At 36.3% G+C, this 15,674-nt stretch overlaps 2 protein-coding genes across 3 annotated transcripts in view; both read left to right on the top strand.

Annotated features, from left to right (window-relative positions):
* Positions 1–46: 46 nt before the first annotated feature.
* Positions 47–2,098, top strand: Gmer (GDP-L-fucose synthase-like protein). The gene is made up of 7 exons (XM_078194072.1): positions 47–241; positions 410–557; positions 632–746; positions 818–946; positions 1,012–1,225; positions 1,298–1,435; positions 1,510–2,098. Exons 2-7 carry the CDS (start codon positions 421–423, stop codon positions 1,743–1,745), a joined length of 969 nt encoding a protein of 322 aa, XP_078050198.1. The 5' UTR covers positions 47–241; positions 410–420; the 3' UTR covers positions 1,746–2,098.
* A 2,925-nt stretch (positions 2,099–5,023) lies between these two features.
* Inae (inactivation no afterpotential E) overlaps positions 5,024–15,674 on the top strand; it is a 127,800-nt gene continuing 117,149 nt past the window's right edge. For both annotated transcript variants that reach the window (XM_078194865.1, XM_078194863.1), the window contains exons 1-2: positions 5,024–5,558; positions 8,185–8,992. In XM_078194865.1, the coding sequence (XP_078050991.1) occupies positions 8,898–8,992 (95 nt within the window). In that variant the 5' untranslated portion in view covers positions 5,024–5,558; positions 8,185–8,897. The remainder of the gene's footprint in view (positions 5,559–8,184; positions 8,993–15,674) is intronic.

The following is a 15,674-nucleotide window of genomic DNA, read 5'->3' as shown; positions in this document are numbered from 1 at the left end:
GCAGAAATACGACCAATTATTTTACAGCAATCCGCCCTTGCCCCTAACGAAACACTACCCCGCACCCTCGAGTCTTATGAACTGTCCTTAGATCCGCGATTTCTTATCAGTAGCACCGGGTACTGTCAATGACAAATTATAGTTTTAGTTAATGAATCGTTGCTTGCTTTTATTTTATCACGCGTAAGTCACGTAATAATTGCGAGTCAGCTGTATTGTGTCATGAACGTGCTACAATATAGTACGTATATTTAATTCGCGAATTAATTTTTACAAGATACCAGGTTCTTATGTTTACACTTCGAAATATTGCCACGTGATCAGCGATGACGAGTGCCACACGCTCGAAATTATTATTGCAAAGTATCGTATAGGTTAGATTTTTAACCTTACAATCGTTCGTTTATAGATCCATGAAAGATGACTGAGAAAGAGAAAATTATACTCGTGACAGGTGGAACAGGATTAGTTGGCAAAGGTATACAAAATATCATTGAAACTGATCGAAAGAAAAATGAGAAGTGGATATTTATTGGCTCCAAAGATGCAAACTTATGGTGAGTCGTTATTTATGTTACTCTTTCTAAGCTTCTCGATTAACAGAAGTCAACAATTGTTTCTTAATATTCAGCGACAAGAAAAGCACAGAGAAATTGTTTGAGAAACACAAACCTACTCATGTCGTTCACTTGGCTGCCATGGTTGGTGGCTTGTTTCACAATATGAAACACAATCTGGACTTCCTGGTAATTAGCATAAAAGACATAAATGCCTCATCGACATTCAATCAATTAATAATTGTCTCTTGAATATTTAGAGGAATAATATGCATATGAACGACAATGTGTTGCAAACAGCTCATGAGAATGGAGTTGTTAAGGTTATCTCGTGTTTATCCACTTGTATATTCCCTGACAAGACTACATATCCTATAGATGAGACCATGGTAATATTTTCTAAAATTCTAGCAGTACAGTATAAATGTGATCTGTTATTAAAAACTTCTACTAGGTTCACAACGGTCCACCGCATCCATCGAATTACGGTTACAGTCATGCCAAGAGGCTCATAGATATATTAAACAGAGGCTATTATGAACAGCACGGCAGACTTTATACCAGTATCATTCCCTGCAATGTATTTGGACCAAATGATAATTACAATCCAAGCGCTAGTCATGTTATTCCAGGATTAATGAGAAGACTTCACGATTTGATTAAAACTGGTACAGGAAATTCCCTTAGTATTTAGACACCGCATGGAATGTAATATGAGAGAGTGTACCTTTTCTGTTTAGGAAACACAGAGGACAAAGTATTTACCGTATTGGGTTCTGGTAAACCCTTGAGACAATTTATTTATAGCTTAGACTTAGCCAAATTGATAATATGGGTATTAAGAGAATACGAATCCGTGGAGCCGATAATATTATCAGGTACGCGGATAGGAGAAATTATAGCACAGGTAAGCGATGTTCTTTAGTTAATTATCAGCTCTGTTTTAATCCAGTGGACGAGTCAGAAGAAGTGACAATAGCCCACGTAGCCGAGGCGATCGCACAAGCATTTAATTTCAAAGGGAAAATAGAGTATAACCTATCCGCGGCCGACGGACAATACAAGAAGACCGCGAGCAACGCGAAATTAAGAAAATATTTGCCGGACTTTAAGTTCACACCGTTCGACCAAGCCATCAAAGAAAGCGTCGATTGGTACATAGCTAATTACAACCAAGCTAGAAATTAATAAACATCGTTTAATTATATATTCCAGTCATAGCACATTTACCACGTATTTACATATAACTAATATAATACCACCAATGGTATTCTAATTATTTTAATTTATAGTAACTACTAGTTACCGCGTCTCGGGTTTCCTTACCCGATTGTATCTGTTGGGAGATTGGGACTGAGTTACAATAAATAATTCCTTCGTTTACGATACCGTACGCTAATTACAGAATATATACTCGTACTTAAGCATTACCGCTAGGAATATTGTATATTTTTGGAGTAAATATTTCTGTAGATATCAACGTGTATTTACATGTAAAAATAAAGACCCGTTATTTTCGAATAAATCTCTGCGTCGGATAAATGACATTCTGAGAACCTGTCGCTCTTGTAAAGGGGGCGAAGAGTGCAACGAAATTTATTCTCGAAGTTGCGACATAATGTAATCATTTATTTTAATAAAAATTCGATCTCGATAATTTAGTCAGCGACTTTGTCGCCATTTTTGCCACAAGTTTTATGTAGGTCAGAGAAGTTATTATTATGCTGTCGCCTGGTAATGTGTCCGGTATTCTCCATTAGCAATTACAATGGAACCTTGGTTGTCCGGGACTAATTCGACAAACAGAACCGTTCGAATAATAGACCAGCCACTTGGTCACAGTACGACGTTTGTGTCTTCGTTCCTTTGTGCAATAAATAGTGTCATGTGAGCAAGTGTCTGGAACGTGAATAATACATGTACATGCAAAACACAATTGTCCGGTAAAACGTCACGGTTCCTGACAATCGAGGTTGTCACGTGTTCATGAGAATTTTTTTTAATACTAATTTTCTTGTAATCGCAGTGCTGTTTTAATTTTTCGTTGTTGTTGTAATTTTATTGCATGGTATATTGTTTAGTATAGTATAGTGTATAGTTTCTTGATTTATTTAGATAGATAATTACGAGATTGGGAGGATACTAAGCCTTTCCTTTCTCTCACGGTCTAATAAAATCACGGGAAACGTTTCAAAATTAGTCGACCCTTTCTTCTTTCAGAGCATATATTTCTCCCTGCGTTTCTATCTTTATCTTTTCGAGGGCGAAACTTTGTTCCTACTGCACGCAAATAGAAGGGACGGTATAGGTAGACGGGGCTTCACTTGAAAGGGTTCCGGGTATTTCGTTTTAACCCTTCAGTATCAATAAACAGTTCGGATGCGGTCGATTGTTTCTTGAAATTTCAAATTGGAAGGCTTAACCCTTTCGCTTGAAGCTATTTTCATTATATTTTAAAGATGTTCGATATTTCTATTTTATATAATTTATTGTAATTTTTGCGTATCAAATTGATTTTTATTAGCAAGTACTTTGTTATTTTAATAATATTGAAATATAAATGAGTTTAATATTGTTACTATTATTTTGAGAATTAGTATAGCAATTTTTATCAGCGCCTCGAGTTGCGACTGGAGTTTTTTATCAGCGCTTCGAGTGCAAAGGGTTAAGTCTCCACATTGCTAATTTTAATATTATTATCTTTAAATAATACAAACCTTTCGTAAAATGCTGACAAAATTATAATGGCTAGAACAAACAAATAAGAATTGTTATAAACAGTCATATAAATTTTCAAAGACTTTTTAAAACAGATATATTTATTAAATAAAAGTAGAAGCAGCAGAAATTATATTCTGATTAAAAATAGAAATGCAGAGGTAGCTTGAATAAAAGCTGATTTTACTTCTCGATCATACCTCTTCGTCTCAGTCACCTGTTATCAGCACAGAGAGAACTCCAATGGCAGACTGACCCTTCCGACCTTTGCAAAAAGCTGGGACCTCCATCTCGCTAGGTATAAGACGAACGATCGTTCTCTTTCTCTCTCTCTTTTTCTCTTGAAATTTAATAACCTGAATAATCCAGGTTTTACGTTCGAATATAATTCTTACAAATGTCAAAAAGATTAAAAGATTATGAGACAATATATAACGCGAATAGGTCTTTTCTGCAAAAGATATGGAGACGAAGAAAAATACCGGGTCACGATTGACCCCAGGTAAAAAGCAAATACCAGCAAATACGTTTTTAACTAATTGTTCGCGTCATTTTTTTTATAAAGTAAAATTGTGACACATAGTTAAAATCACCACGTAGTTAAAGCAATTTAATTAATTAAAGCGAAACTAGAAAATTAATATATAATATTAATTTATATTAATTTAAAACTATTTATCTTTATTTATTCTTAAATTAAAAAATTATTATTAATATATAATATTTACCATACAATATGGCATTAGAATTCTTTCGCATTCGAAGCATCCTAGTCAAATTTAATTTGTTCAAACATATTGCAATAAAAATGAATTTTCAAAATTAGTCATTATTATTAGTGTCATCCATATTTTACTGACATAGCGCTCAACGTGTTAAAAAGTTAGGCGATTCGATTTTATTCTTCTCTTTATTTCACTTTTATTGAATTGACCATAGGATTGTTTGCGTTCTATAAACAAATGTGTTATAGTGAGACCATATCGTCTACCCCTTTCGTGGTATCACGAGAGAAGACTTCCACTGAAGAGAGTCCTCTTAAGCCTCATTGAGGTCCGATACCCATAATCTTCTCAGTCTTCTAGCGATGCGTCGGCGAAGTAATCCTTGAATGAACTTTATTGGTTTCTTTACGGATTACAAGTGGTCGATCTTCTCCTATTTCCTCACATAACAGACGATAAATATAAAACGTGCAAAATGAGATAGAACAAAGTAGTATGGAATAAGGTATGTTACAATTAAATCCAAATTAAATAAAATGATTTATGGAATCTTGTTTAATATTATAATATTATTCAAGTATTGATGTTATTTGTACATTTTGTGATGTTATACTCATTTATAATATTTGTGTTGATTTTTATATTATTGTAGATTTTTATACTGTTATAGACTTTTATACTTTTATAGACTTTAATGCTTTTATAGAATTTCATGCTTTTCAAGATTTATAGAATCCAAGACGTCCGATACACCCCCATCACGTATAATTCTTTTTACTCAATACACCCCCAAAACCCCATAAATAACCATGGCCCACCAAATCGAAGAAATACGTTTCTCATGACGGACAGGGTTGATACGACGGCACTGTGACGTCGCGGACACGACGCGTCGCATTCAATGGCACGAGAGAGCGTCGCGACGCCTGCGCGTCGACGGCGTGCCGCGTCAAATTGAGCGCCCCCGGTGTCGCGTCGGTGGTTGGCACGACGTCCGAAATCCACGTAGAGAAGCTCAGTTGCGCTCGAGGTGGCTCACCTCGACGGTCACACGGCCGGGGGCAAGTGTGGATTCAAGCGTGTTACCGCGGATAAACACACGGCGCGGTGTGCGGTCGCCGGGATCCGTCATGCAACCGCTGCACGTGGCGCGACGGTTCGTCCGTCGTTGAGATATGCGCGCAGAGGAACAACGGATCGCGACGGTAGAACAGAGGACGATGGGGGTGGTTTCGCAGCCGTACCGCCACCGTGCACGGTAACGCCGGCACCGTATCGGCTTCGCCGGAGTGGAAACGCGAACAACGGGGGCGGCCGCTATGGGGTTTCCGAATCTAACGAGCCACGCCAGCGGAAGCAGCGGCGCGATTTCACCGAGTCATCGTCGTTGAAACTCTCGTCTGTCGGCCGAGACACTGTGCCGTGAATGAGCGAGTCATCGTGGACACCGGTGTGCGCCGAAAGGGTTAACGAGAGCCGCGTCTCTAACTACGTGCGGGTGTGTAGTTCTCTTCGTTTTCTGGTGACGGTGATTCTGCGAAAACACAAGTGCGAACAGGTAATTTTCACGGGAACGATCGCGTCGAGGACGGCGGACCTTTTTGGCGAATTTATGGTCGGGGGGTGTTTATGGCAATTTTGTGCGACGCTCGGCTAGTTTGCCGGAGTATTTTTGGAGACACTGTGGATCATTTTTTTGTTAGTATTTTAGACGGAAATAGGAAATTTAATAGGAATTAAAATTAATAGGAATATAATATAGGTATTTTTAATGTAGGAGTATGGTATTTTGTTTTTAATGTATTGGATTATTCGGGTAAAAATTGCCAGGTACAGTGTTGTTAATAATTGTAAGTTTAGAGCAATTTATAGAGTTTTACAAAGATTTAAATAAAAATTAAGAGAACGATATTGAAACTAGGTATATATAAACGTGGCATTTTAAGTTATTGAATTTTAATATATTGGATTGCTCAGGTAAAATGTACCTAAAGTGCTGTGAGTAATTGTAGAGTCTATGTATAGCTTATAGGGTTTCATAGATATTTAAATAAAAATTAAGAGAACGAAATTGAATATTGGCATATACAAACGTGTCATTTTGTTAAGTTATTGTTTTTTAATACGTTAGATTACTCAAGTAAAAAGTACTATATATAGTATATAATTATAAACTTAAAGTACCTTCATACGTTTCTATAGTTATTTAAACAAAAAGCAAGAGAAAGAACTAAAAATAGAAATGTATAAATACTATATTTAATTTTTATTAAAATGTCACTAAAAAGCTGCAGTAGTTACTTCGACTATATAATTACTCATACTACTGTACTACACCATAGACTTACTATCATTTTCATTATGGTAGACCATTGTTTCATTTAATTGCCAAAAATCGATTTTATTAATGCATAATTTGATTTTATTATTGACTTTATTATGAACTTTATTATTGAATATTTTGTTAATATATAATTCGACTTTATCATCAATTTTATCATCGACTTTATCATCGAATTTGTTAATATATAATTGGACATTATTATCGTCTTCATTAATCTATAATTCGACTTTATTATCGTCAGTATTATCGACCTTATTATCAATTTTATTACCGGCTTTATCATCGACTTTATCATCGATTTTTCTAACATATAATTGGACATTATTACCGACTTTATTATCGACTATTTTGTTAGTATATAATTTGACATTATTATCGACTTTATTATCAATTTTATTGTTGGGTTTATCATCGACTTTATCATCGATTTTATTAATATATAATTTGACATTATCATCGACTTTATTACCAAATTTATTATGGGCTTTAATATCGACTTTTTTAATCGATTTTATTAATTTATAATGCAACATTATTATCGACTTTATCATCGATTTTGCTAATATATAATTCGACATTATTATCGGCGTAATTATCAATTTTATTGTTGATTCTATCATCGATTTTAGAATTGATTTTGCTAATATATAATTCGACATTATTATCGATTTTATTATCGACATTTTTATCCACTTTATCATCGAATTTATCATCTTTTTCATTAATATATAATTCAACATTATCACCTTTTTCATTAATATACAATACGACATTATTACAAACTTCATTAATATAATTAGCCAACGATAGAAGCGCACCGGGTCGCAAAGGACCCGGCAACCGCACGGCCTTAGGTATTAAGCGTAATCTCTGCCGCGTTTCGGAGCGGGCCGACTAATTCAGACGAGGATAAGTTGATTAGTATCGATTGTGCGTCTTGCCGTCGTCGACGACGACGAGGTGGAGGAGAACTCGACGGCATTTTCGCGGTGGACGAATGATCTTCCTTTTTCTTCAAATTAGTTCCGTTCTCTTCCGTTACTGGCCAGATTAATCCTCGCCGCTTCTTACAAGAGAGGCGTGTTACGTCACCCCTTCCCCTTCCTCTCCAAGCTTTAATGCCACGCCGGGCGAACACGGGTGGCCTTTCTTTAAGGTCTCGCAACTCCCTTAATAGGTCCCATTGATTCCATGTGAAAAAGCGCGGTAAAAAGACACCCCTTTCGCCGTGACTTCTAGCGAGAAAGAACTCGAGGTACTCTGGTCTTGTACGCGTTGTCTCTAACCTTACGGGGATCCTATGGGACTTGAAGCATCGCCTAACGCGCCTAAAAGTCGCTAATAAGTATTAGGGTGCCCTATAAGTTTTTTCCCTGTTTTTTAAATGAGAAATTAGTAGGGGATATTTATTGTTTAAGATTGCTTTATTTTGTTATATAGGAATTCTGTCCTGCTGGCAAAATTAGGTAAAAAATCAGTAAAGTGAAACCAACAATGACAAAGTTAACCCAAGAATTAGCAAAATTAACCCCAAAATCAACGAAAGATCCACAAAAACTTTTATTTGGTATAAAAATGCACATTCTACCGATAAATATAAATAAAATATCTCAAAAAACACTAAAAAGTCCACGTAAAATATCTCCAAAAATAGCAAAAAATCCACATCAAATATTTCTCAAAAACACGAAAAATTTCGCGAAAAATGTCTTCAAAAACGCATTTTCAAAATTGTCAAAAAAAGCACAGAATTGTTATAAACACCATCAACAATACAACCACCAAAATAGTCCACCATTCAAGACTTAATTTCGTCTCTCAATTTCATCCCCCAATCTAGCCTCTCACCTCAGCCTCTCAACTTAACCTCACACTCTCAGGCATACTTTCTAAACAAAAAAAACTCTGTACCTCATAAATAGCGACCAAAACCATAACTCTAACAACCACAACTATAATGACCAAGCCTGATCAACAAACGTGTCCATCCGAGTCACATTAAACCTTTATCGCGTCACCGTCGCGACGGACGAACACCGTCACGTGACCGCGCGTGAGATAGCCGGTGTTAATCATCGTAGAGTCTTCCGTTCACCATAAAAAAACGAACCGAGGGTCACATACAGCCCAGCTATAGTGTTCGACTGTGTTAGATAATTCGTGAGTCAGTGATCGAGTGACAAGTGCAAACAACGACGACGTCGACGACGATCATCGAAAGCCTTCGGTATACGACTCCGCGAAACTCATTGGGATATGCGGTGTTGTCGGGCGGCGACGTTGCCGTACTGCCTACTCGAGAACAATAGTAGCTAACGCGGGGTCCCTCGGAAGAGGATGGGGAGGACTCGCGGCCGTCAGGACGACGGCTACGGAAATGCGCGTCCGGGGACGCGTCGAAGACCAGGAGGATGCGAACGAGGACAGTGTCGGGCTTCCAAGGGATCTCGGTGCGAGGTTTTGGTCCGGGCCCGGTGATTCGAGGACGAGAATCGGCCCCCGCGGGGTCAACGGGAGCACTCTAGTCGATTGAATGGGTGCTGAGTGTAAGAGATGCCTGGTATCGTGGTATTCCGACGCCGATGGAGCGTCGGCAGCGACGACCTCGTCGTGCCTGGGGCTTTCCTGTTCATCGTACATCTGATATGGTGAATGAACATATTCCTATAGCGTCCCAAAAATAAAAAATATATCATAATTACATTGCGATCGAGGAATAAATATTCCTTAGTCAATTTTAAGCAAGTTTTTCCTTTACGAAAAGTTTCTACGACAAGTCGTTTAAGAGTTATTAACGAAAAATGTTGGCCAATGAGACGCGAGCTTGAGTGACTAGTAGGCGGAGCGCGGTACTGCTAGTTGGCTCGGTCGCCTAGCGTTAAGCGAGCTCGTATCTCACTAGTCAAGGTTTTTTGGTGATATCTCGCAAACGACGCGTCGGAGAAACTTTTTGCAAAGGAAAAAGTTATTGCAAATTACCTGAGCTATCTTTTTTTGGATTGTAAACATTTTTGGGACACTCTTTATTTTTCTTAGGTTATTAATTTTGTAGATAGATTATAAATTTTTATATTTAATATATTCTCTATAGCGTCGACCACGATGCATTTCATATTAAGAGCAACAAATATGAACTTATAAATATAATTACTGGACTGCGAATTTTAATGCAAAATAAAAATTACCTGTATTAATTCAAAGATAAATGAACAAATTTTGATTGGTTTCTGTAATAATTTTTATGAGATGAAAATAGTATAATAATATTTCTTTTTAATCTTTTTTCTGTTTCGCAGTCTAATAATTATTTAACAATAATCCTACCATGGTTGTAGTCAAATTCTCTGGTTCTAAATTTGTTAATTAAACATTTTTAATATTATATAGGTATAATAGGAAGTACCACATAATAAATATAAAATATGAGAATATATATAATAGCAAATTGTTAAATTAATTTTTTAAATTTTGCAACATGTTGGAATAAAAATGATACGATGATGATGACGTCTCGTTGACGTCATTCATGACATATTTAACAATGTATCTACCGCGATAAACACAGTAAATTTAACTGTACACTCTAATTACACTGCTAACAATCGCGTTGCTGACTTAACTTGACCTAGGTCCTCGCGAAAGGTCAGTGCTTTGACCCACGGACCCAGTTTTATCATACTCTAACCAACGGGAACTTAGTATACAATGATGAACATGGTATACGCTTCCATAACCTAGATTGCCGCCAACAAATTTGAATGGGCTCGCGCGGCGCGCATTGATACAACTAAATCAAAGATCACTTCATGGTGTTCGAACATGGCTAGTCGACTGGTTATTCTGTTTGTTTCGTTGTCCATTCTCTCAATGACTACGCAGAGTGGACACTTGTATTGGTCTTATTGCAAAATCGAGTCTGCGTCTGTAATTTGCAAGGGGGAGGGGTGAGAGGTACCCTTTATTTAGCTAAACTTTGGTGGGCTGGATTTCGGTGTATCGTTAGGGGCAAACTTCAGACTATTAGTGCTCCGCCATATTAATTGTAGATGGCGTCGAATCTAATGTTTTTTAAGTGGATTACGAGATGTAATAATAATAAGAATATTATTGTATATATTAGTAGTATTGTATATATTAGCATATTATAGTACATTATATTGCAATATAATACAGTATAGTGTATTATATTATATTATAATACAGTATAGTGTATTAAATTATATTATATTACAGTACAGTTTAGTACAGAATAGTGTATTGTATTATATTATATTATATTGTACTATATTATAGTATTATATTACAGTATATTACATAGCATATCATATACATAATATTATTACAATAACCACTTATATGCAATACTGTAGCATCCAAGAATGTTTTATCAAATTAATATAGCCTAATGCCTGAAAAACAATAATTAAATAAATAATAAAAATATGAAAGCTATAATCGCCAACTTCACATGATACTAATCTCTCCTCATCTCCACACATAGTTCCTCCAGTTAGTTATCTCTTCTTCCACTGAATATATTTCTCTGTAAATTCTAAGTAATCTTCTTCATTTAAATATCCATTAAACAATGCTTGAACTGTTTGCGCAAATCACGGTATTTATTATATAATCTCTGGCTTTTAGGTTTAGAATGACTTCCGGTTTATACAGTCGCACGCTTTTGTCCAGCAGTCTAATTTAATCCATTGTTTTGAACATCTTTTGTTTTTAATATCTATTGTTCTTATTTACGGCTATTGTTCTTAATATGTATTGTCGCTAAGGATATTATGCTTATCTACTCGAGTTATCAATAGACGCGGATCCTATTGTATCTGTGGCACTCTTCACCTTTGCTCCGATTCTTCCTTCGCTTCTTTTCTCCCCCCCCCCCCTCTCTGTTCTCTCCATATGTTCTCAGTTCTCTAATAATTATCTTGTTTGTTATTTTTTTATGTCTCTCGTTAATTATTCCAAATAATCCTTCGTCGGTTTCCTGGTGGTGATAAGAACTTAGTTTATTATGTAACAGGCTATCAAATTTTAATGAAACAAAATTTATTTAAATAATAAACAAATAAGTAATATACGATTTTATTATGCAACACTTACAATTTTAATATGTCAATTAAATAAGTGCTAAAAAATTTTATAATAAAAAAACTTGGAAGTATACTTTACTGATACTATAAATATTAAGCTGAGATTGTTTAACGTTAATCTAGCAACAATTTTATTCGTAACACTTACAGAGAAACTATTACAAAATAACAAATGCAATTTATTACGAGATTACGGAGCCTTGTGCAAAATAAAAATGTTTCAAAGCCTATGTTTGAAACAAAAATGAAATAACAATAAATTATATTTTTTAATAATTATAATAGATTAAAAACAATATTACTATATTATTAAATTCTTATTATATATTCACAATTTTTATATTTCAGCTATTATATTTCTATCTTTAAATGCACAAAATTATTTCTAATTAAAGCTAAATTATTAATAATTATTCCTGACCATTGGCATTAGTTTATAACTATAGCACATCTCGGTCAACGATTCCTTCCCCGTCAAATCACTCGAACGATCAGCCTAGACAGTTTTTTTTTCACGTGTCCATAAATACCGACGCCAATGTCCACGGCGCGGCTTTATTTTTATCACGTGGCTCGCGCTGCGTGCAAAAAGAAAATGTTTATTTATATACACCCGTCCGATTATTCGTTCTGTCGCGTATTCGTTATCGCCGTCGACACGCAAAACACGAGACACGCCGCGTACGTTTCCCTTCCCCGTTCTCGTCATATTGTTAGTTCATTCGTTTAATGGTCGGCAAAAAAAAAGAATAAACAAATGGACCGATATCTCGACATAAAAAATAGCAACGTCAACGATGAATTACAAGAGGCGTTAAGTGAGCAATAATTATGACAAACTTGGCCAATTCTCCACTTCTTTGCGAGGAAGTCTCTGAAGTCACGTGATTTATCCCTACTCTTTTGGCCTGAAATCTAGCCTATTTTACAGGCAATTGAATCTGGAATTAATTTGGCGAAGAGAAGGCGAGTTTTTGCTTTTTGTGAATAGATAAGGATGCGAAATAATTAAAATTGAAAGGCAAGATAAATAAACAATAAAAATCAAGTGGACGATTGGTGAAAAATGGAAATTAAATGTGGTTTGATATAATAATTATAGCGTCAATTTAAATGAATAAATAAAGTAGAAAATAAATAGATAGATAAGACAATTGAAGTAAATGTTACACGATGTTTTAAGGCGTCACTTTTAATAAATAAAATAACAGAACAAAGACAATAAACAACAAAAGCAAACGAAATAAATGTCAGACAAAACCCGAACTTATCTCCAGCTTGACCAAACAATTACAGCGTCGCTTTAAATAACGAAAGTAAAGAACAAATAACCAAACAAAAGCAAACTAAATGTCAGATAAAAATCGACGTTATCCAAGGCTTGACCTAATAATCACAGCGTCACCTGGCGCGATCGCGCGACCCAGATTTTCGTCGCCGTTGCCGGCCGCGTTCCGCGCCGAATTACAACTAATTAATAGAGATATTAGCGGACCGTCATTTCCGGCTGTTGATGACGACTGTAATCGAATGGAGCGGAGAGGGACCGCGCGCGCGCGAACTTGCTATTGACATTCGCGGATACGTGGTAGACGGCGGACGATTAATTACGTTAACGTGTAATTAAGCGCGAGGAGTAGCAACCTTCTCGGCCGGAATTTCAATTACGCCCGGAGGATTTTCGCCGCGGCGACTTGGACCGTTTCTCTTTGTCCGCGGCCCTGGTACCGGAATTATAGGGGCGGGAGGGCCAAGAAATATTATGTAAATTCGCGCAACGTTGCCCACCCTCTAACTACCCCCGCGCCATGCAATTAAATAAATATCCTTGGCAACGACGAAAGTGACCGACCATTTAATTAATATTTTAGGAACATATTTTCATAGTGCGAGATGTCCGCCACTGGACAAAGTCCCCCCTTTCGAGATGTTACGTCCCTGAGCGATTCTTCTATCTTGTTTATAATCGCGACTCATACCGGTCAAATATTTACGCGCGCATTTATTTTAGTATGATGGAAACCGACTTAACATTTCGAAGAACTGTTCTTCGATTTTTTAATCTTTATTGGATTGCAAAATAGGAGAATTGTTTATGTAATTTTAGGATATTTTTACTTCGTTGTCAACTGTGATGCATTTATTAAGAGGAGAAATTTCTGCATTTTTGAATTAGTGAAGGCAATTTTTATTTACCGTAAGCATCCAAGGGGGAGTGGTTATACTTTTTATGGAAGTTTGTTGTTTATTTCTTGGTAATTTATTTAATTATATATTGTATTTAATTTTGGGGTTCTTTGTGGCAGAGATTTTGGAGTTAATATTAATTGAGTTGTATATTTTTCTGTATTATAATTTGTTAGTTAATATTTTTTGATTTGTTAGAAATAACTTTATGAAACATTGGCTACAATATAAGTAAAGTTACGTATCATGCTTGGTGGTTGTTATATGATACTATAAGAACAATTGCTATACTGTAAGAACAATTGCTATACAATAAGAACAATTTCTATACTGTAAGAACAATTGCTATACAAAGAGGACAATTTTAATACAACTGCAATTTTAATCCAGTTTCGATTTTAATTCAACTTGAATTTAACTCCAACTTCAATTTCAATCCAGCTCTAATTCCAATCCACCCTCAATTTTAATCTTGCTCCAATTCCTAACCTAAACACATTCCTAACCGCAACACACGCAAAGAACAAGTTCTTCGCACCATAAGAAAATATCGGCTCTTGAACATCGATACTCCATCGAGACATGGTCTGTTAATTACATGCTTAAGGAGTTATAAGGCGCCGATATATCATTGGATTATTATTAGCGACGATCAAAGGGTAGTTTTCGCGTCACGGCAATCCGTGTTAGCAGGTCTCTTCTCAGTGTTCGGAAAATCGTTAACGGACATGGTAAATGACCCGGGACAGAGAGACAGAGAGAGCAAGAGAGACAGATGAACAGATAGAGAGACAGAGGCAGAGAGAGAGAGAGAGAGCGAGAGAGAGACAGGTAGAGAGAGAGAAAGAGAGAGAGAGAGAAAGAGAGAGAGAGAGAAAGAGAGAGAGAGAAAGAGAGAGAGAGAAAGAGAGATAGAGCGAGAGAGCAAGAGAAGAAGAAAAAGAGAGCGAGAGAGCAAGAGAGGAAGAAAGAGAGAGAGGGGGCAAGGGTAACAGAAATTGGCGATCGTCCATTTCGTTTTCGTCGTTCCTACCCTCCTCCATCCCTTACCCCCTTCCACCCTTATCCCCGAGCGGCTTTCGATACGTCGATGCAGCGTCTTGGCTTCCTCGTATTTCCTTTCACTCTCGTGCGAACAACGCGTGCCCGCGATCGATAAAATTTTAATTAAAACAACGTTCCACGGGCCATTGTTGAATGTTTCCACAATTTCACCGGACGAACACGTGCAATCAATTTTTCCACCCTCATTTCGCGCATTCCGTCGTCTGGATTCGTCACGATCTAAATTAAATTTTACCGAACGAGACGCTATTGACATTTATAATATTTATAAATGTTAAAATGTCTAGTATATTTTACTGTGAATTTTAGGTGAATTTCGAGTGAGTTATTGTTGTATAAAAATTTGTATGTAGAATGTATAGTTATTATTTATGATTACTGGGTAAGATTATAGAGGCTCACTGTTCGGGGCACAGTAACTGGAGCCTAGTAATTGAAGGAATAACTGTTAAAATGTCTAATGTAATTTATCGTAAATTTTAACTGACTTTTAAATGACTTTTTATTATATTAAGATTTTTCTATAGAACGTAGAATAATTATGAATGCTTACTGGGTAAGATTATCGGGGCTCAGTATTCGGAGACGGGGCACAGTAACTGGAACCTAGTGACTAAATCACAGAATTTACAGAACTGAAAAGGACACTTTAAAATTGACCTTACAGTCCTTAAAAACATTATTTGAATCGCTAAAATTGCTTCTACCCTAAACAATCTTCCTACTCTAATATCACACAGTAATTTACGTCACGCCCCCCTTTAATTTAAAAACAAAAATTTATAACTGCGTAAAAGGGGATCGGATTCCTAGCTCACTGCGATCGCTCTTTACAATCCTCGATTAACAACAATTGCAAAAACAAAGGTCAAAAACCTAGGAATCGGGTCCCCTTTTCCAAAGTTACAGATATTGTAGCATAAATTCGAAAAGAAAACAGCGCGTCTCTTCGTTGCTCACCGGCCAATCACAATTA

Source organism: Augochlora pura, chromosome 11 (assembly GCF_028453695.1).
Source record: "Augochlora pura isolate Apur16 chromosome 11, APUR_v2.2.1, whole genome shotgun sequence".
NCBI lineage: Eukaryota > Metazoa > Arthropoda > Insecta > Hymenoptera > Halictidae > Augochlora > Augochlora pura.
This window is presented reverse-complemented; position numbering and strand designations above follow the sequence as displayed.